At 27.9% G+C, this 24,872-nt stretch overlaps 1 protein-coding gene across 2 annotated transcripts; it reads right to left on the bottom strand.

Annotated features, from left to right (window-relative positions):
- Positions 1-2,169: 2,169 nt before the first annotated feature.
- Positions 2,170-24,575, bottom strand: LOC111042371 (fatty acyl-CoA reductase 1). 2 transcript variants are annotated; one of them, XM_022326960.1, is made up of 9 exons: positions 24,300-24,575; positions 10,409-10,668; positions 4,898-5,149; positions 4,629-4,774; positions 4,434-4,546; positions 4,159-4,351; positions 3,382-3,624; positions 2,864-3,121; positions 2,170-2,661 (listed from the first exon to the last, which is right to left on the bottom strand). In XM_022326960.1, exons 1-9 carry the CDS (start codon positions 24,319-24,321, stop codon positions 2,469-2,471), a joined length of 1,680 nt encoding a protein of 559 aa, XP_022182652.1. In that variant the 5' UTR covers positions 24,322-24,575; the 3' UTR covers positions 2,170-2,468. The 2 variants fall into 2 exon arrangements, with proteins under 2 accessions (XP_022182652.1, XP_022182653.1); XM_022326961.1 differs by lacking the exon at positions 24,300-24,575 and adding an exon at positions 15,143-15,282.
- Positions 24,576-24,872: the final 297 nt, after the last annotated feature.

The following is a 24,872-nucleotide window of genomic DNA, read 5'->3' on the forward strand; positions in this document are numbered from 1 at the left end:
TATCTCTAATATTTCATTAAAATATGAATATATTATATTCAACAATATTTTTTAATCAAGGTAAATATGAGTGTCTTAAATATATTTTCTTGGAAAAAAATTAGAATCAAACCTAGACATATTTTTTTCTAATGAAGAACCTGATAGTGGAACTATATTTTCTAATATATTATGGAAAAATTAAAGACGAATCGTTTATTGTTATAATGAGCCCGACAATATTTTTTAACTAAAGGAATAAAAGTGTCATACTATTCAAATGTGTGTGACAAAAGTTAATTATTTCTGACTTAACAAATATTAAATCAATTGACATGCTTAAACAAACCGGAGTTTCAAAGTAGTCAATATTTATACAGAGGATTTTAAAGAAAAATTTTAAAAAGTTTAGAAATGCTAGTTTAAAAAAATTACAACAATTTGGGTAAAATCAAACTGCACTTATTATAGTCTAATTGCACTTGGATAAAAATTGGTAACAGTAGAACTGTGATCAATAATTGTTTTACAACCAAAATGTTTGAATAATAAACTTATTTTTAATGTTTTGCAAACACAAATTCTACTGAACACTTCCTTCTTAAAATGCATTATAATAGAATGTTACTAATAAACAAGGTTATTCACAAAGCATGCTCACCTCCTTTTATAAGAGTTTGTTTATGAGAGGTTTGGAGGAACTGGAGATACAAGGGCCCTGTTGTGATTGCAAAATTGTAATGAATAATATTAAACAATCAACATTTTAGTTTGTAAAAGTGGTCTAAGTATAATAAAATATACTAGATTCAATATTACATCAACAATATCATTTTGTAAAACTATTTTTATTACCTTTAGTACGAATATGTATACTAAAATACAAGGTAATAATTCGAATTTTGAGTTAGGTACCTATCTGTCATAAATAGTCTATAGTAAAAAAAGGGAGGGGTCTCTTTGAAAAACAAAAGTTTGCATCACTGCAGGATACTCCTTAAGTGACATTAAAACATTCTAGACTTTAAAAATATGGTATTTTATCGTTATACATATAACGCTAAAAATTACACAAATCACAATACGAATAAATTCTCATTATTAAGGAAAAAATGGGGGTAAGCATACTTGATGAATCATCGTGTAAATATATTACCTATATATTATTTAACGGTATTTATTATTAGTCGTAAAAACTATAAGAATCTGAGTTTAAAAGGTACCTATGATAAATAAAACTTTACTACGAATTTTGTAACAATTTAAATTTCAAACGCTCATGAAAAAAAGAAATTTGGAAATTGGGTAAAACTCTACTGTATATTATGTGTCGAGTTGGCCACATTAATTGATAAGTTAAATTGTAATTCAATGGTACGTCATTGCAATATTATTTTATACGATTAAGCTATTCTGAGCGGAGACGGTCGGTCGGATGTAATATATTATATTTATATACCTGTCCATAAAACAATTTATTGTACTAATGTATTTTTCAGATTTTTATGTTTTCAAATATAATATACTTATGACGAAACCTGTATTAAATTTTCAAGCCGTATTTATAAAAATTGAATCTTTAATAAATTTATAACTACAAACAAATTTTCCTCATTTTTCTCATTTGCATCAAAATTTGAGCGTAAAATGCTTGAAATAAAAATCGTGCCTATAAATCTTAAATATTTTAAAAATAGTTTTAATAAAAACTAACGAGAAGCCTTGTATTGAACTTTCAACCTCTTTGACAGAGCGAAAACATTTTTAAACGAAATTTTTATATATATAAAAAAAAACTTCATGAAAATCTAAAATGTCATGTAGCGATGAATAGCTCATATTGAAACTAACACAGCTTGTCTAATAATAATCTAATGTTCACAATCTAAAAAAAAAACTTTCAAAAATAAATAAATCCATATCATACAGTTTTAGAAATAGAAAATTATGTATATGTGTTATTTTGTATAATATTTATAATACCATAATATTGTTCACTAAAATTAAAAAATACAAAATATATCTTAATATATTTAAAAAAAAAAAAAATAACAAAATCAAGTTGTGAATTAACAAGGCGTAATAAACTTAAGTTTTAAGCACTTTTATTAAACAATTATTAAAGAAGTACATTGTGTAATATTTCTAATAATACTGTTAAAACCATTTAAACTGTAATAATAAAAAAAAATTGTATTTTAAATAATATAAAAGCATAGTAAAATACTTCGAACTTTACTTAAAAATATAACTAACAATAAAATGATTAATGGTTGCTTGAACCATTATTGAATTGTAATGTAAAATGTTTTAAAATATAATTGAAAATAAGCAAAAGTTCGATTGATTTATCAGTTTTAAAAATGGTAGATGTATATATGCATTGTTTTTTTTTTTAATTCGATTTAATGTGTTTTTATACGAAAAGACTATGAATTAGGACCATTTATAAACGTTAAAACAAAACAAAAATAACGCATGAAGAATGATTAAAGTTCTTTGTTCAACATCGGTTCGACGGTAGAGTCACTGTTGATTGCTGAAAAAAATGACTTGAAGAATAACCGTACTAGGTTAAATAATAACAGTCCAATCGCTATAATTGTATCAGACCATTTGAATAAAGTCCATAACAGTAAACCGAAAAATAATATTTTGGCGATTATGTCAACAAAATACATACTGAAACAAAAAACAATAACAACTACAGTTATTACTTAATATGCATTAAGTGTTATAATATAGCATAAAGATTAAATATTTAGTAACGAAATTGGTATATGAATACCAATTTTGGAGATTAATATATTTACTTATTTACTGTGAAAATAGAACAATTAGGAAGAAACGTTAATTTTATAATATGATGATGTTTAAAACTTACATTTTCATATGAATTCTAGCTCTAGGTAGTGTGTCTGGAGTTTCTTTTAAAATATAAATTCGAGCAGCCATAATACAATCTCTGAAGTAGTTTCTAATGTCCATATCGTTTCCATCAACTTTGTATTCGAACTTCTCTCGTGGATTCATAATTCTTCTCATATAATGGACATGTTCGTTCCTGAATTCCCACTGGTTGTTTGCGTAGTATTCAAACACCTCAAATCCTTTGTTAATTCTGTCTTGAATACGCACCAGACTTTGGAAAAAAGACAAATCAGGAATTATTAATCTACTACTTAGATCTGTATGAAATTTTGTAATAATTAAAAAAAAAAATAAGAATACCGATAGTCTCATATTCAAATAAAGGTTCAATTTTTGAAAATATTTAAAAAATGAATCTGCTCAATAGAAATCTAGTTTTTCAGCATTTCAATATCAATAAATAAAACACATTTCATAAATGCAATTTATATTTTCAATAATATATAATTTATTATGTTATAATATCCTTACCATGGTTTGTTGCCAGACATAAAAATAACAGCATCTAAAAAGTAAGCTGGTATGGTGTGCAAAAAAAACACACATATATTATGAACCAGCTTGCTACTCTTCATACTACCACCAGGATACCATACTGCACCGTTTAATGGTACTTCAGTAGTGACAATACTCTTTCCAATGTCAATAATTTCCTGCCATGTTACTCTCCATTCTTGGCTGGAAGTTAAGTGGCAAATTGTTCTGGTGTTATCACTGAAATAAAAACAAAATAAATATTCTAAACGAGTTTTTTTTTACATAATTATACACCTGATTATAAAATAATCGTGTATTATTAAATAGACAGGTACTAATCACAACGATATTTTAAATACGAAATAAACGTAATATTAATTTATTAATTATATGAAGTGTATACATTGAATTTAAATTATTTGTATGTATTATGTACATACTATGTTACTATGATGATTAGTATGGTAAATAATATCGATAATGAAATAAGAATTAAAGTATTATAGAATAATATTGTTAGGATTCAAGTGTAGTAAATGATTTATGCGGAAAATGAATAATATCGTCGCAGGTTAATGCAAAAACTAACTACATGCATAAAGTGACCAAGTGAAATGACATTATCAAATGTGTTATTTGAACCATATTTTTGTACGTAAATTCCAAAATAAAAAATATGATCAAAATGGTATAGATAGTTATAATACAAATATTTTGAACTATTTTACAGCAATAGTATTTAGTTGTATGACGGTCTTATTGTTCGCTTACTTGTTGCCTATATAATTCCATGTGAACAGTATTATGCCATTAACGGTTATGTCGACCGGTAGATAATCAGCATAACCTTGATTGTGACAGAACATTGTACGGATGACTCCTTTCCCGGCACCGATCAGCAAGCCCGTCGGTCCATTAATATTGTCTGTCCATCCTGGGAGAGGCTCCTTCCATATCGGTATGACTATAACGGTAACAAATGTAAACTGTGTAAACAAAAACTATGGAAATTCGAAAACCACAAGTCTATTAATGAAGACACTGACCAATGGATGGGCGAGCGATTATACAAGGCAATCCGGCTTCGATTTGCTCCACCACTAAATGTTCAGAAAGACATTTCGTGAACGCATACGAGTTTGGAAAACTTCCGAGGATCCTGTTGGAAAAGAACAAAAATATTACATTCATGGTTATCAACGCGAGATTCGGTTGTGTAATAATTTATTATGGAAACCCACTCTTTAGATATCGTTTCAACAAAAGGTTCGTCCAACATTTCCATACTTTGGATTATTTTATGCGGATCGGCTGGCGGCGGATACGCTTTTTCGAACAACACTTTTTCGTCCAAATGGCAGTAAGAAGTAGACACGTGCACGAACACCTGTGTAGATTTCAAAATCACGTTACATGATTCAATTCGATTCGTTTTTAAAGATAATATTAATCATCGTGTTGTGGTGGCCAAACATATATAATATTGTTATGGACTTGTGCAAAACCGTACCTGCAAATTTTTCATTTCCTTGGCCAATTCCAATACCATTTTCGTGCCTCTAGTGTTGAGCAAGACGGCTTTCTTCAATGCCTCGTCGAACCGAATGGTTGCCGCTGCATGATAAACGATTTGCACAGTGTCCGCCAACAAACGCCGGTCCGACTCATTGATGGCTAAATTCGGTTCACTCACATCACCGGCGATCGGGTATACTTTATTTAACACTTCTACACCCCGTAATTCCTTCAGATAGTCGAATAACTAAAACAGACGTAATATAAGGTGACTGTTAAAAATGAGATTGTTCGTAACACGCGTGTAGGTCGTTATTCGAGCAATATACGTTCGCCGATACATGCAGTACCTAATTATAATTTGAACCTGAAATCAAATTTTTGTCGGAGGGCTATATAATAAATAGTAATGAATATGAACTGGTTTCTCACTTTTTTTAAGAGTTACAACTTTACGAGCTGATCTATATAGTAACAATTTAAAATACATTATGTGGCAATAATTTAGTTTTAATGACATACCTTGGTACATATACCTACTGTCACGAGTGCTAAAAGCCATATTTATCTTAAAATGTATTATCATAACACCTATCCGCAATACCATGTTATATTACTATAGTGATACCAGCATGCATAATAATTATGAATATTTTATTTCACCAATCATACAGTTTAGAAATCTTTAAGACAAATATACTACCTTTCGTAACTTAAAAAAGCATAATTTGTTTGAGATCAATAATGATAAATCATTAATCAAATTTTAATGACAATTTAACAAGACATTCAAAAACATTATGACCTAAGTAATTTTTTTCCACGTACGAGATAGTTTACTGCCGTAGGTTACCTAAAGAAATATATCTTATCATAATGAGTTTAAAAAATGTAAGAATTTAAATATCATTCAATAGAAGTGTTTTTTTATAAGGTTATTATAAATTTATAGCTTAGTTCACTAATATTTATAATTGTATTATTAATTAAAATAAAATATAACTAATTATCTAAATATACCACTACTCAATAGTTATTTTTACATTTTAGACTATATTATCTTGTGTATAAGTTTTGAACTTTAAAAAATTAAGACAGGTATAGTTATAGTTACATTTATAATATAGTACGAATAGCTTCATATTCAAGTTTTAAATTTTTTTACCTACATGCAAAAAATATTTAAAATTATAGATTTTAGCGCCATGACTTCAAACTTTATGAATTTGCATATTTTTTAGGAACTGCATTTTATTCAAATTATTATTCGAGATTCTACACAGACTCGTTCCATAATACATGTTACAACTGAAATCTTAAAATATATGGAGAAGTTGCAAATGTTTGCATGTTTTACTTAAGTTAAGTGATTTGGCATATTTAAAGATGTTATACGCCTATACATAATATGAATGTATAATATTCAACAACAAAAAAATCTGTTATAAAAAAATCTGATTTAAAAATAGAGTTTTCACACTCTCTCATGGTCATCTTTATTTTGATTCGTACTATAGATTTATTTTTTTTTTACATTAATTAATTAATATTAATACTTACAATTTAATTAAAAATAAAAAGTACAATTTTTCAATTATATAAAAGAAACGAAATTCCCTTTTTTGTATATCATAACAAATTTTGAATAATCATGCATTTTTTAAGTTTATTTCCATAGAAAATATCAAAAAACATAATATATGAGATTTTCTAACATTTCATTGTTATTTAGCGTTATGAAGTTCAAAATCTGGTTGTATATAACTTATATTTTTGTGAAATGTTTAACACATTTAATCATAGTTCAAGCTTGAAACATTTTTGGGCTATTTTATAAAATACAAGCAAAATAATTTTGTTAAGTACAATTAATGATTTATTTACGAGAGGACTGAGGAGGAAAACAAAATAAATTAAATACTTAAATACAATTTATAATGAAGTTACATTAAAAAAAGCGTCGATTTGTTAACATAAGAAAAATTTTATTACATATTATGTGATAGTAAATTTACCAAAGGATTTTTACGGAAGTTAACATGGTGTGTTTCGTTTCTCAATTGGTAATCAGAAAATAAACTATTCTTTACCGTATCTATGTTTGAAATTAACATTTTAGTTATGATCTAGTCATTTGTCTTGTTCATCTAATAGATAATTATAAAATATATTTGTGACCGTTATATCTATAAATATAGGTATGTATGTATGTATGTATGCATGTATGTATGTATGTATGTATGTATGTATGTATGTATGTATGTATGTATGTGTGTATGCATATATGTATGTATGTGTGTATGTATGTATGTACATGCGTCATTGATTGTCACAATAGGAACTCTGGACTTCTGGTGCCAAAATTGTTTTAAGTGGACCAATACCTATTTATAAAAGATAGTCTCATTTGGATTTTTATTAGATTCTCTGAATGACAAATTAGTATTGTATCTATCTATACATTTGTACACATTTTTCGAAATGTTCCTTACCCAGTGGTAGATAAGTTACCATCTAAAGGCAGAAACTTAATTTGTTTATGATGCTAAATTATAATTACCAAGTAAATGTGTGATAATTTAGATTTTAGAATTATTTTAACAATAGTAGCAATCAAGATCAATAATTTAAAAATGTGTGATGGTTATGGAGAATGTGATTTCTTACTTTACTCGGTACAAGACCATGCCGTTGTATTATAAGTTTCAAAATAATCACAAATGTAATACATCATCAGCTCACTATATGGGTATGTTATTACTTATTTAATATTTAAAGTAAATATTAGTACTCTTGAAGAAATTAACATATATATTGTAATAAATTATAAATTACTTCGTGAGTATGTGATGTAATATTAACACTGGACACTGGTTGATTTTAACTTAAAGAACTCCAAATAAAAATTTCCAGTTTTGAATCGTAATATACAGGGCCTTATTTATTAATTTTCCACGCAGGGGCAAAAAAATGTATCATGTAAATTTAAAAGTAACTTTTATGTTTAAAAAAATGACAATTGAAAAATTTTAATTTTCAAACTTATTTGTGTAAAATACAAATTAGATTATTACCATAAAACAAAGTAAATTGTTATAGTTTTGAAAAAATCAATTTTTAATAGTTAGAATTTAGTTAATCGTTGACCATAGTAGGTATCTACTATTATATAATATCAAATACTTAATACAATTGTTTTCTAAGCTTAGTGCGACTTAACTTAATTATCTTATTAATGAAAATGATAGATTGTAAAAATTAACTGTTAAACGATGTCAGGTTATAACTAATAAGTCAAACATAATGTGATAAATTGTGTTACTATAACGTGTGACTAACAGCAATCATAATAATATGTATTTGACTATATTATTACTCATTCTAAAAGCATGATTCGTTAAAATTGTTTAAAACATAATTATAGTTGAATGATAGAACAAATATTTTCAAGAGTATTTCGAAACACTATACTCGTACATTATGTTTTGGTCTCTCTGGACCTATCTATTTGATATTTTAACTTCATTCGTAGTGGTATACACTATATTATGTACCTACCTAGGTACTAGTATTATTATTTGTTTTTTTTAATGCACATGTCACATGTGCATTTTTCTTAACATACATCTTTGATTATTTTAGGGTCAAAGCTACCAATAAAACATTTTTATCAATGAGTTAAATTATAGTTCATTTGTAAATTATTTAACTATTTACAAAATTAATTGAGTCGTTTGACCTAGGTTACTTTTAGTTAAATATTCAACAATTTGTTGTATAATTGTTATTAAAACAACAAATATTTATAATCTGTATACACTAAATGGAATAAATAATACCTACAAAAAAAGATACAATGACCGGACAGTTTGATTGAAATGTCCATTGAAACCACTTCAAATGCTACTTTTTTTTGTTGCGATTTATTTATGAATTTATGATAAACTCACTCTCTGTACCATTTATGCTTAAGACATATTAAACAATAAACATATATAATAATACGTATGTATGACCATAAAGTTTTATAATCATACATTTCAATAATTTTTTTTCAATTTTAATTTATAACTAATAAGAAATATGTAAATACATTTTCTCAAAAAATACAAGTTTTATCAGTTACAATTATCTTCAACGAAACATAAGGAAAAAATTATTGGTACCTAAACAAAATCGGTAGAAATAATAAGTGGACAATTAAAAAATATTAATTTTAAATATTTTTTTTTTTGTTTCAGTAGGTAGTTTAAGCTTTAAGATTTTTTATAGTGTAATTAATATTTATGCTATAATACAAATTAAACATTTATTTATTTTTAATTATAATTGTTAATGTATTAGTCAAGAGGTTTAATTATTTATGTTTAAGTTTTTGATGAAAATAAGATTTTATCACTTTTGAAATCACAAAAGTGGTTTTCAAACTAAACAATTTATTCTTACTTTTGAATGTTTTTATACTGTGGTAAAATATACAAAAGAACAAGTAAAATGAAAGGTAATCTTTGTTCTTTATTAGGTATCTACCTACTTATTTTGTTTCAGTTATATTACGTTTGATTTTATTTAGGAAACTCGTTGATATTAATAGGCAGGTACATAATATTATCCTATAAAATATGTTGTCTAGCGGGTTAGCTGTTGTACTTATTGAATTAAATATTTCAATTTATTTAGTTTTTGAGACAATACCATACAGGAGAAATCGAATGCATACTGCTATGGGCTAATATGTTATAACAATATTCTTATATTGGAATATAAAGGTTTTCATTTATAATAATATTTTTGTATTATATACATTTATTATTACAAGTTAAATTATTAATTGTAAGTATATGTTTTTTATTATACCTATTGCATCTACATTTGTATGTTAACCATTGAAATATGTGCTATTTTCATCATTCAAAAGAAGTTTTTGAATATTAATGGAGAACCGAACCAATTGAATAGATTTTAAAACATTAAACATCATTATTGTTTTTCGGATGAATATGAATCAATGAAAATAAATATAGAAAGTAAATTACTGTTTTAGGTGTTGGTGATAAAATGTTATTTGTAAAGATTTCCAGTAGGAATTAGATATATTATTCATTTACATCAAATTAATATAGTACATACTAAACCTATACTTAAATATCAAAATACATTTTTCATTTTGGTTAATAATTAGGTAGATCATATTTAAAACATAAAATCTGCATTTCTTTCTTAAATATCATAAAAATTGTTTATTGTAAAGTATCAAAATATTACAACAGTATAAATATTATTATATTTATTATTAGTCGCCGGAGTATAATTTATATCTTGGAAATTATTAGATACCTACAAACGTTTAATATAATTAATTTTAAAAGAAAAGTACTAACAGACAATTGAAAAATGTCATGACTTACAATTATGGAATTTTAAGATATTTTATAACCATCCAGTTATTGAAGAAAATATAATAAAATAATAATAATAAATAAATAATAATTGTTTATAAACTTACCACAGATGAGAAAATAGTTTCCACTCTTTGTTTAGGATTGCTACCTTTTTTTGTTCGAAGTAGCAAATAAATTCTTTCGATGTCTGGACATTTCCTTAAAAGCTTTTCGACTAAAACCTTTCCAAGAAATCCCGATCCACCGGTAATAAAAATGGTTTTACCAACAAAACTCTTAGAGACTCGATCCGGAAAATGACTTAATTCATCTGGAAGCACTGGTGGCTTATAATTTAAGAAATTTTCTTCAAACGTAGTCATTTCTGAAACAACAAATAAATAATTAATATTTTTTTGGGGACTTATATAGGTAATATTAGTTACCTAACATTATATTATATATGAAAAACATTCATTTATTAGTAACAAAATGGTTGAGTAACAGGTGAGTATTTTATCTGTCATCTTTTAATATTTTGTGGTGGATGGCAAAGAGAGAAGGGTACTCTTTTAAACTCATTACCAAGGTTTCTAGCTTCAAGGTTTTAAACGGCAAAAGTTGGTATTAATATATAGTCACCAACAAGTAAACTTCTCATAATTTATTTCAGACCTATCATTATTATTATTTTTTTGTAAGTCATATAACAACAATAATAGTCGAATATAACCACAATTATTCATGAAACAAGACACATGACAATGGAAGACCATAAACTAAATAGTACTATATTCTTGCTTTGCGTAATATTGCTGTAAACAATTATTGATATGTAAAGTTAATGTATTCTTATGTTAGACATCTAGGTATTGTAATATTATTAAATACTAAATTATTAATATGCAAATAGCCGTGTAAAATTAGAAGGAAAAATATTTCAAAAATAATTTTTAAACGGAATACTAAAGAGAATAAAGTACAATATTGGTTTTTACGTTTCAAGTTTTTATATAAAGGAATAGGAGTGGGTACGGGTTCACCTAAACCTTTTTTTCGTCTGCAGCGGCTGCCAAATATTGAATTAGGGCCTCTGTACATTTTGTTCCGTAAAATTGTAAAATGTTATATTTCCGCAAATGATGATATCTATAATTTAGTTGGAAAAATATATTTTTATAGAATTTAGTAATTCGAATCTTATCAATTAATTAGAAAATGTGTTTTAAATCGTAATTATTACTAACATCAAATCTAATAATAACTTTTGTCTTTGGCGTTATCGGCTCGGGTTGATATGAATGAAAGAATTTTCCGTACGTGCAATGAGCATTGTAACAAATACACAAACACTGCTTGAATGCGTCATTAGGTACCTAATTGATTGAATATTACGAGTAATACAAGTAACATAAAAGCGGACAAGTAAGTAACCGCTCTGTAGTAAATAAGCAATTCTCAAGTGCACCTAGTCATTGATTAGGTCACTCGTCACTGTAATGGATGTGTTAAATATGAATTCAGAGATTAATCATCATACATCATATACCATAATAAACGATATGCTGATAGCTGATCCAATATGATGTCTATAAAATAATTCACGAGTCATAATTTTGACATATTTAGCCAACATTTCAAATTCGTATACTTATAATAAGCTCGTTACTATGTAATTTCGATATTTTCTTAATTGCTATAGGAAAAGTATGTGAATAATACCTTATATTTAATTTTCAAGCTTAAAAATTGTATCATACCCAAGTCAAATAAAAACTACATAATGTCAAAAATTCCAAATGTCTATAAATACCTATCTTAAAAAGAACCAAAATATATTTTTTTTAATTGATTATGTCTTGGAAAATTAAAAGGGCATATTTTATAAAAATGTTTTGATCATCACAAATCTCCACAGTTGTTCGTTTTAAAATTCGTTAAAATTCTCTATGCACTTACACAGAATGAACAAAACGATCTCAATGTTCGCTTTATTGTTATTATTACTTTTTTATGAATATAATTACTATTTAATTTATATAATTATGTAACTATTGTATTGTATTTTATCGAAAAAATGTAATATTCAATTGAAATGCGCCATTAATAATTATCATAATACATAATTAATAAATAGTAATTGATTCTTGTGAACTTTTTAATACTCCCGATCTCCCGGTCATCCTCTAGGATTCCTGGGAATTTCCGTCATGTTACGTTCCTATCTAGCATTTATAAATTGTCCAACCCTAGTCTCGATCTAATTGGCATTAGAATTTGTTCTGCCCTGAGTTATTATATTTATTAAGGTAAATAACACATTAAATCAATATCCTAAAGTTTTTATGATTATTCAAATCTTGATCATATAGATTTTAATATGCTTTGAAATTCTTTTTTTCTGTGTGCCGTGTGGTCTTTCGTCTTTATATAATATTAAACAATTTTAATTTCAAACTAATTCGAATAAAATAGAATGTTGAATCTATAAATTTATAATGATTATTATAACAAACATGTTTATGTCATATAGAATAATAATTATAAAAATAATAATAAGGTACCTAATAATTATTTTATTAATTTAAACGCTTTTTAGGTACTCATACATATAAATCAGTACTTATAATTCATAAAATATGCACTCGTGTGAAACATAATCATTAAGTAATCACTGATATAAAACACAAAACTAATATTTAAATAGTTCTTAATTCATACAACTATATTTGTAACAATCTGAATGAATTAACTTTGCAATAACAATATTTTGTTATTCACATTGTCAAATTATTCTCATTCAATTATATGCATGAATCAATAATAATAGGTAGTGCGGACAGCATACGACATATTATATTGGGTGTTGTCGGCATTTTTGACTTGCTAACCTCATCCCTAATGTTATTTTTCGTAACAGATTCTATAGATAGCCAGTACTTAAATAATATGATTACAAATCATCACATCTTCAAATTCAAATGCTACTAGAAAAAAAATTACTGAGGCGCTTATTATAAAACAAAATAAATTCCTCAGGTAGTATATGAAACTGTATCGATATATTTAAGTTAAAATTATTATTCGAACATAATCTAAATATGTTTTCTATAAAGTTCCGTTGACCATCATTTTTCGATGATATTTCAATTGAATATAATTGTATAAAATTGTAAATACTTATTATTATACTAATAATAATATCTTGAAAGTAGTTCTGTCTTAGTGCCTAACTTTCACTACCTAGTACCTACCTATTATATCGTTACAGTTTAAACTCATGAGAACTAAAGAATATTATACAATTATCAATTTAGTCAGTAGTATAATCTAAGCAAAATCAAGAAATTATTCTTAATAATCGAGGTTTTGGTTTCTTTAGATTATATTTATGGTTTTATACCCATTTTTGATGTGGCAAAAGCGTATTAACTATTAAAACCATTTTAAAATGTAATTTAAAATAAAAAAATAATAAATTGTCCAATATGTTTAATGTTTTGTAAGCGAAAACATAATAAATCCAAATACTAAGCACAAACTCAGTATATCACATGCTAAATGATGGGAGTTACCTTGTTTTGGTTATAGTCAAACGTTAAAGAAAATGGGTATCGACGTGACATAAGCTTAAGTCACATTTTATAAATTAAATTATGATGATTTAGTATAATATTGTTTTGTAATTTATTAAACTAATATTGTTAAGAATATGGTCTCATGGCCATCACTGTTTATCCGTATCATTAATTATCATGATAATACAATGAAACGCATGATTTCGAATGTACTTATATAACTACCTACTTACCTACTTTAAATTGTTTTCGAACTTATTTGGCGCTAATTAGTAATCAATAAAATTAGAGATCATAATATTTTAATATAAATAATATATCGATCCGACGACGAAATGTAATGATGAGTTTAGTGAAAGTTATTAAAAGGTATGATGATTGTTTTATTAGGATTTTTTATCAATTAAATATTTAGTTATTTAAAAAAAAACTATAGTAATTTTTTAATAATGAATGAAATTTGAAATACTAAAGTACACTGATATTTATGCTTGGATAAATCCACTTTTCCTTTGAAAAACACAAAAGTGTTAAAATGAAAAGTGTGCAACCTATTCTAGATGTAGATGTTCTAATTATAAATGTCCATTTTTTTGCATAAGCGCTCTTTTAAGGCTTGATTTACTGCTTTACTTCTAAAAACTGTATATGATGTTTCTCAACAATCATACTGAATGAACCTCGATGGTATAGCAACAAGATATGAATATTATATTTCGTACTTATTTTATTGACTAGGTACCTATAATTATCGAAAATAATTTAAAATCTGATGACATTATTGATAAGAAACACTATTTACACGATTATTTTAGCCATACCTATTACCGATTGGATAACAAGCTTGTTATTAACTGCTAATAATTATACGGTGAACTATTAAGTCGTAATATGTAAAAAAAAATATACAATACTGCACATGGCAAAATAAAAAGTTTGTAATTTTAATAGCATTATGATTTCTTTATTTTTATTTCAAAGCTGGTAAGGAGGTACCACTACCTACACTGACAAAATATAAAAATATTATACAATACAACGTCTGCGTTATGTGACCCGACGGTCATGGCCTATATTTGTCGGTGGCTGTATACTGATCTCTATTATAACCTACCATCCCATACGACATTATACGACCGTGCATATTATAAAACAGTTGGTCGTGTTTGCTTAATGCTTTCACCCATTGTCGGGTTAAGCGAGAATAGAAACGAGAGAAAAACAATATACACAATAATAACATAGCCACATTATACTTATAATAGTTTTAGTGTAACGAACCGGGACGTCTAAATAGGCGTACTGCGATCTGCAACTGTGAACCGACTCGCACGAATTCGTGAAATGTTGCGCGCCGATGCCACTGGCCAAAGATCGCGCGGTTATAACGACGTCAAAAGAAAGAAAACAGCAGAAGAACAACAAGTAGATAATACATCAAAAGGGTATCGTTGTGGAGGCCGAAGACGGCCACTGTCTGACTGACGGAACTGCCGATCTGAACAATATTTTCGAGCGTTCGTAACGATCAGTGGTCGCGCTCACATTATTAGATAGGTTTATAACATATTATACCGCGTTATGACATATACCATGGTGCCTAGCTTGCTGCCTGCCTTCATAATAATAATAATACACGCGTTCAATTTTGTAGAATAATATAATATTATTGTGCGCGTGCGCGCGCGCGTTCGTTGGCGGCGAGAGAAAGTCTGTCGGGGTGACGCGAGTCACGCGTGTTATTCAATGAAATCCTTACTGGGCTCGCAATACGTATGGGCACGCACAATGGACATAATCGTGTTACCGGAAACCGGGTAAGATACACCGGTTTATCACTGGTACCTATCGGCTGTATAATATAATAATAATAATAATAATAAAATAATAACAATTATAATAATATAATAATAAATTAATGTATAGTTAATACGACGGGCACCGGGGCACCGCAAGCACGCCCTTTTAGAAACACCAGCTAATACCAATGGTCCATGATAGTCTTCTAATACTGTGCTCATATTCCGCTGTTGGGGAAACAATACAGCCGTCGCAGTAGTGGACAATAATAGTTGATAAATATCAAAGACGTTTCTCCGTCACTTAATAATTTGTTATTATGGACGTACAATTTGGGTCCATTGGCGGTTTGCGGAAGATCGGTTCGTATTTGGAAGTACACTTACTATAAGTACCTATCCAGTGAGATTTTTTTTTAAAAATTGCCGCTGTCTTGTTTTTTTCTTCGTTATTATTCACTCTCAAGCGCACTTATTGTTTTGATTGTTCTAGACTTTCGCACTTGTAGGTAGGTATGCGATAGAACGTTATTCCATTACATGTATTGCAAGTACTTCCGTATGTTCTTATGTCGGTATAATAATATATTATCCTAGAAAAGTAATTTTTATAAAAATTGCCTTTACTTATTAATATTGTGCACTAAGTCAAAACGATATTAATATTGACCTATCCACATGAATTCAATAATAATATACTTTTACTAATGATAATATAATTTTATGTTTAGTTATTAGTTAATATAAATGATATAACGTTTGTAGTGCATTGCATATTAGCGTGTAAATATAAATTATTCGATGTAGGTTTATAGTATACCTACTCATAATGACATAATACATTATGATCGTTTTAAAAAGGTAGGTATCAAAAACGTTCTAGGCTATAAACAGTAGTTCTTATAAACATATATTTTCTAGAACGTTATGATCTTACAATTAATTCTGGTTACTTTTAATTCATGCGTAAGTCAGATTTTTTATCAGTTGCAATCAACATTATTTATTTCTGCAAGTCTAACAATTGAACAAGAATATTTTTCTTTTTTTTTGCGCGATAACTTCTAGTGTACACTGAGATTAAGATACATTATACGTGATCGGAGTTAATCCTATAGAGCAAAAAAAAGATGATGTTTGATGACTAACAAAGTTGGTTGTAATTTTAAAAATGTGTATGCATTAGTAGGTACATTAACCTACTGTACGGCTTTATCGTTTTAAATCGTACAAATACCCTGAATTTACTACACGAATTAAGTACCTGTTTAAAATAAAACCAATTCGTTCAGCTTTCTTTATTCTCCACGAATTATATTATAACAGATTTAAATAACGTCATATTTAAAATAATATAACCATCATGACTTCGGGGGACTCCAGCCACTTCAAACAATTTACACGCACGTAGTACTTATACTATCAAACGCGTAAATATTCGTGAATAAAGAATACGAATTAGATAACACAAAAAATATGCTCTTTATGAGAGATATGAATAAAGGTTTAATTGGGGAGGGCACAAGGCTTCGGACCTTCACAAAATATGAAAAATACCCAAGCCTCTACAAAGTTTTAAAGTAAGTCCCTAACCGGCCTAACCTAAAAAATGTGTGCCTAACCTCACCGGCTAACCGGTATCCGCAACTACCAACTACGCATACAGCAGGTAATTAGTTAAATAATTACATATTATGTATTAATGTTGCGTATGCGAAGAATTACTGAGAATCGGTGTTATTATAATTCATCAACATTTTTTTTCTACAAGGAGATGAGAGTGCTTAAATATTGTATTTTTACATCACAAGTCCCTCTTTATATTGTTATGTAAGTATAAAAACTTAACTAATGATATTGACTGTCGGTTATTTTTGTCTAGTAATCAATTTCAAAATTTGATCATAGTCTACAACCATACTTGTATTTCTTGTACTTTTTAATGTATATTATTACTCTTATTTTGATGTGTAATAAATCTACAGTGTATTATAACAATAGAATCACACACTAATACACAATATTATTATACTGTCTACAATCATAATTTATCATTCATCATTCCGAAATATAATAGTAGAAGGCATGAACGTATTATTACAAACGAGTGCCTACATATATAGACACCTGTATTGGTTCCTAATCGGTCTTTTAAATTCGGCAACTTTGATTTATTACCGATGTAAAACATAAATTGCCTATTCACTATAAGCACACACCTAATATGTATCCAGGAGTATGTTATTCAATAATGTGAAGATAGAATCATGACCCGAAGGTTTATTATAAAAATAAGGTAGGTACCTACTGTAATTTAAAAAATAAAAATAAATTACAGATTTTCATGGCAAGTATAAATTGATTCTGATTGGTTGAAAATAACAAAAGATTTTTACTCATGTTATTGATATGTATTTTGCTTATCCATAAAATAAAATAATGTTTATAAGTACCTAGGTACCTACTTATAAAAAATATAGAATTATTTTTAATAGTTTTAAATTGCCCTGCTTGAACAATAACTTAAATAAGATTTCTAAATTATCCTTTATTTTATACTATAGACATAAGAAATAATTAATTTTTTTAATAATAGTTCATAGTACAGATTTAAAAAAATTGGATACCTACTTACTACTTAAGTATAACAACCAATCGCTAACATACATAAATACATGGAAATTGACAGTATACAACATTAAAATAAAGATTATGAAATTTAGAAAAAGATGTTTATTAAAAACTTACATTCATATCGAAAGTAAATCTGAAATGATGGGTATATGAGAGATATATTTATATTTTACATATTTTAATAGAAATTACGGTCCAACAACAGTAAATGTAGGTAAAAAGTACTACAGACACTCATCACATACCTGTTATATTGACACTAGAAGCTAAGCATATTACCTTCAGTTATGTAATTTTATTAGATAATATAGTATTTGGAAGAGATTTCTATTAAATGTTTACCAGCAGTATACATAGATACTAGGTATGTCCTAGTTTGCTTTCCGAATGTAAATCTTAATAAATAAGAATATTATTACAATGATACTTTCGTTTACCCAGATCAACTATGAGAATACATGTATTGATATTTCAGTTAATTTATCTAAAGTATGATCTTTAATTGTGTATAAAATTGATTTAATAATATTACCAAATCGCAGTTATGTTTAACCTACTTTGAAGTAATATAACACTAAAGGAAAACGAATTCATAATATTATATTTCTTAAAAAAAAATTTTTAAAATACTTTTAACGTTTATACAGAATATAAATAAGTATATAGGTATATAACCCACCAAGTTTATGTGTGCTGTGTGGGTGTACCTGGTATAACAAAATAATTTTTTTTTTTAAATTGATCCTGAGCCCGGCAACTGTGGCCATTAGCTATTTGTAGGTACTGTAGGTTTTTGTATTGATGGTTTGTAGGTTTTTGGAACGGTAGGGGGAACACGTGTGTGTTTGTTTTGGCAGAATTTCGAATGGGGCACCCGTAGGTTTCTGCCATGCCCCGGGGGTGGGGGATGGCGGCACTTGCTCTCCGGTCACCGCGACTTGTCCGGAGAAAAATGCCGCCCGGTGGCCGAGGATCGAACCGCGACCGGCTGCGTCGCAGCGGAAGAGTCAGACCACTCGGTCACCTCGTCCCCAACAAAATAATTATAGGTATAGGAAATGTATTAAAGAAGAGTAAAATGCGTTTAGTTTCTTTTACATTCTTTGTTGGGTTACGAAACACATGTAATTGGTGATAAAAATCTATGAACATTTAATATTTAAAGTCTATTAAAAATCTTATAAAGATACAACTATATAAATTTGCAAAAAAATAATCACTCACTGTGAAATGATTTAAGTATATTTTGAAATCTGTGTCTTGTGACTTAAAGAGGCCAGCAAAAAAATTTAGTCCTTAGTATATTTTTAACGTTTATTCTAATATATTTTATATTTTAGTTTAAAATTCACTGTCCATTGCAATGTGTGTGTACTTGCCTTAAGTTATAGCCTAACAGGAAGGTAAATTATACTTCAACAAATATATTTGTTTTTACATTATTTTTTCTTTATAACGATAGTGTGATTTGTTGCTTTCTAATTTTTCTCATTTTACGTATTGTTACATAATGTAATTTACAAATATTTTTATGGTTCCTTAGTACAACAGTAGGTACATCATATAATTTTATGATGTGATGAATCTAAAATTACTTATGGCTATTTTGTACCATTGGGGAGATTTCATTTTTAATAATTATAATATAAACGTGTTAAATGTTAATTATTATTTAGCTAAAACAAAACGCGTGTACCTTAATATTTTAGCAAATTTATTTTTATGTTATTTTTGTGTAATTGCACTTTCTAAAATTAAATATAGGTACTCTGCGACAATATCTATTGTATTTGCTTAAAATCTGTGTAACATGGGCAATTACACTACGTATAGTTTCAAGTTTCATCTAAGAAGACCCTAAATAGTATTCAAATATACATTGCTGCAAATTAACTAACTATAAAAGCGAGTGAACAAAAATTAATAAAAAACTAATATTATGATCAAATAGATTTACTATTTTCGTTTTATAAATCTGTAACATTGTTTTGTTTTATAGCTTTTGATTTTCAATTACTCAAATTCTATTAAATGCTCAACGATGGGTATTTCAGTTATTGACCATCACACAGACAATAGTTTCCTCTCTTTGGATTCCGTGAATAAATTTTAGTGTGTATAATGATTTCAGTCTGTAAAACGTGATGAAGTTGTTACGTTAGGTTATGATAGTTATAACAGATATGTATTGTTATGACTTCTACTTGAGTAATCATATTATTTACAATTTAAAAATCGGAGTGGTCGTTAAGTCAAAATCTCACATTTAAATTAGGTGGTTATTGTACATAGAAATCATGTTTACATACTTAATAATAGTTATCACTGAGATTTTTTTTAACTTTCTACCTAGTTGCATCAAAATAATTTATTTTCTGTACACAATTATATTGTTTTTTAAGCTTAAATAAAACGATTGGTTTAATTAGATAGAACTGCCATGCCATCAATTTATTTTTGCCTGTATACATGTGTACAAAAAAAAAAACAACACGTCTTCAAATGTATGGTAAATGCTTACACATTATAGTACACAATCAATGACAACTCTAATCAAAGTTCTTTGAAGTGTTTATGTCACGACGAAAAGCGATTAATTATTTGCTATTATTATAAAAATGTCTTATAATTACCTACAGATTTATTTCTTTATTAACTGGGGGGAACCCTCGGTAACATAGGCCATTAAGTATGAAGTGGTACTGTAGGAGGTTCTTTTGTAGATTTTTAGTAGGTTTTTTGTGTTGGTTGGGTTGTAAAACGTGTTTGTGTATGTGTGGCAATGATATATTGCAAAAAATCTCGGATAGTCAGTGGTCACCCATCCGGCCGGTTGGTACACTCAAAGAATTTCTGAAGATTGAGAGTACAACCGCGCCTCACCAAACCACCATAATATTTTTAATACATTACTATAAAATAATATGCATAATATTTGTTTATTAAAAGACAGTATCAATTATTATTTATAAGCATAATGCATAAGGAATAGTCGATAAAAAAATAATAGATTGATACCTATCTACGCAAACTTAAAATTGAAATATTATATATTATTTATTACACACTAAATCAACAAACAGGTAAAAATTCAAAAAATCAAAAATAATTTTAATACATAATTCAAATGTCACACAAATTAATTTTGACTTATTTGAACGATTAGTATAGAATCTTAGATAACGCTATCTAATGCTGATTAATCTCCTTAAAGTTTTCGAATAAAATAACATTTCGTTTTTTTCTTATGATATACCCATGCTTAAATCAAAAAATATATGTGTACAAAAAATGAATAAATTTTAATGAGCGTATTACGTTATAATATTGTGTAAGATTACCTAAGTGAAATGGTAGTACATATTTAATTTCGATTAGTTAGTGGTTTATTACACATCTTCTATCCTAATTCCCAGTCTTATAACTTCCTCACACATTTAATATACAAGATAACAAGTATCAAATATTTTAAAATTAAACATCACAGACCATTATAGTTTATAAAATAAATATAAAGTAAATAATGTAAGATAAATAAATATCTTAATATAGTTGATATTACGATATTTTCTTATTTTTCAGTTGTCTTCTGTAAATTATAAAATAAAAATGTATACTCTATTCTTGTTGACAATCGACAAGAGTCTTTTTTTTAGTTTTTTTAGTATTTTCAATAACGTACCAATGCAGGTACTTAGTTCATTTGAAATACATTTTGATAAACTCAAAGGTTAATCTAAAAATGTATATCATATTGAAAATAATATGTTTAGCATTTGAGATCAAAATATCTAATGTATCGATGGTAAATCCAATTTTTTATTTACATAATCTTTCTGTTACGGTTGTGGATTATGGACTATACTATCATACTAGAATGTAGAACTATGCTAAGTCATAATGTACTACTACGAGTAGTCTGTAACCAGAAATAACACTATTAATCGTATTAGAAGGAAAAAGTGTAGTCATCAATGAAATGTTAAAAAGTTTTTTTCATCAACAAATGTTTATTTAAAATAATTACTATTTTATAATTGAACATATTATTATACTATTGACAAATATTAATGAATTGGTAATGATTTAAAAAAATAAAAAACATTTAAAAAGTAAAATAAATGATATAAAACTGCAGGTTCTTAGAATAAATCAATTATAACTTTAATTGAGCCCGTTTACGTAATCTACAAAAATAGATTGCTTAAGAACGTTTTGACAATCAACGTTTTGAAAACATAACTATTTATCATCACGTAATAAACACTTTAATATTAAAAATTATTTTTAAAGATTTAATGAAGCGATAACTAATTATTAAAATATATATTATAATGTTGATAATATTTTCCTTTCAAAGTAAGTTATATTAAGTGATTACTAAAGCTCATTAGGTAGTCATTATTTAATAGTTATTTACCTACATAGAATGTTGGCGTATATTATAAGATTATAAATTGTTTATTAGAAGGTATTGAAGTTAAAAATTAAATTTCCTGTTAGCTATGTGTAGGTACGTAATTAAGAATGAAATGCAGTTATAAATTAATATAACAAGATTTGAAATTATTTTTTCTAAAACCACTAATATTCTAGGTATGCTGAACTATTTCAATGATCTTAGTTTGTTTTTATAAATATGTATATTTTTCAAAAACAATTTTATACATTTTTACAATTAGAGGACTTATTTTTACAATAGAATATAAACATAAACCTACTCAATTTCAAAATTTTTTTTTGTTATATATGTACTATAATAAAATCTTTTTAGTGTTTAATCATAACGAATTACGGTAAGTAGCTTCACGACAAAAAAATTTTTTATAAAAACAGACTTAAAACTTATTATTTAGGTAGTTATATCATTCATAATGACTCTAACCAGTAAAAATTATTGGGGTAAACTTTACATTTTAGCATAAAAAAAATGAAACACAGTTTCTGAGTTAGAAAAAGTTATTTTCCAGTTACATGATGATTCTTTATTACTTTGTAGCTATAAGTTATTACTTTTCATACCAAATGCGAAATTTTTTTTTGTAAACATAATGCAGATATTTATAGATTATTGATATATTTGGTGTACCTACCTACTTCCAATATGGGTGTGAATGTATTTTCACTTCTTAACACATTGTTTGGACTTAATTAACAACAGATTGTATATAGATAGGTACATTTCAAAAAATCAAATAACAATAACATATTATTTGACCCGGTATTTTGCCTAGTTTCTCAAACGATTATGGTAATCCATGTGATATTCATATTATACCTGAAGTATACCTATCTGTGTATTATTTATTTATATGCACAACCAACAGACACCCATACCTACCTATTACGATGATTATAATATCGATATTGTTCAATAAATGTTACAATAAAAATTCACACACTAGCATAATAATATGTTTTAATACCAATAGTATTTTATAATGGCTTTGCTCAGTTATAATATTTTTAAACTCGTAAAAGAGAAAAAGAAATTAACCTGTTATCCACAAATTACATTATTCCTTTGTGCGGTTGCATTTTAATACCAGTGAAAAGAAAAGTTCCGTGCAATAAAATATAATATTATTAGTATACTACGTAGGTACACCTGCGTCGTGTATCTCATCAGCTGAAATTATCGTCGTTTAGGCGGTATTCGGTAATCGCTATCGTCTATTTTCAATATATTTAGTAAAGTGTGTAATACTGATCGAAAATACTACGCCTCAAAAAACGCCCCCCTTGATGTGATCGCGGTTGTTTGCTGCGAGTAGGTACTGAACCCGGCCGCGAAGGGACACGGCTTTGGAACTCGTATCAGGGTATTATATTACTATCGGGGGAGGGGGGACGGAAAACAAAAAAAAATATATTTAAAACCACCGTCCTCGGATCTCGCGAGTACCCAGGCTGACATATTGCTCACGGAGAAATGAAGAAAAATAAGAAATAGATAATAATTAATAATAATAATAACAATGAGCACCGGTGCTCGGATAACTCACCCGCGGCTGTGTACTTGGGCATCTTGGGCACCGGTCACACCTGATAACAATATATTAGATTGCAGTCTCCGGACGGTCGAAACCGATCTCGCGCCGATCGGTAGTATGCGACTTGTGTTTAAGCGAGACTTGACGTATTTCGTCGTACGCGAGCCTAAGACCTGTTGACGATTATTTGCTGCGTGTGGTGCGTGTGCGCGATTGTTGTGTCGACGGCGCGGATCACTGTGGCGGTCTGGCGCTCGAGTGCCGGACGCCGGCCGCCGCAGACTCTTGGACGTTTCCAAAAGAAAGTTGAGAAACACCGAGCGGCACCGGTACGACGATGATGTTATGTACGATTATTATCGCCATTCGGGGGAAACCGAGCGGTCGGCCGAGGTGCAGTGACGGTGAGGTGTGGAGGGGAGTCCCCCCGCTCGGGATGGGGTGTCGACGGGCAGAGAGGTATACCCGGCTGTACCTACGACCGCGGTAAGTGTACAACGTTCGTACGAGCGCAAATGTATATATTATTATGATAAAATGTCGTCGCAGCAGTCTCCGTTGGGTTATTATTATTATTATTATTAT

Source organism: Myzus persicae, unplaced genomic scaffold (assembly GCF_001856785.1).
Source record: "Myzus persicae strain clone G006 unplaced genomic scaffold, MPER_G0061.0, whole genome shotgun sequence".
Taxonomy (NCBI): domain Eukaryota; kingdom Metazoa; phylum Arthropoda; class Insecta; order Hemiptera; family Aphididae; genus Myzus; species Myzus persicae.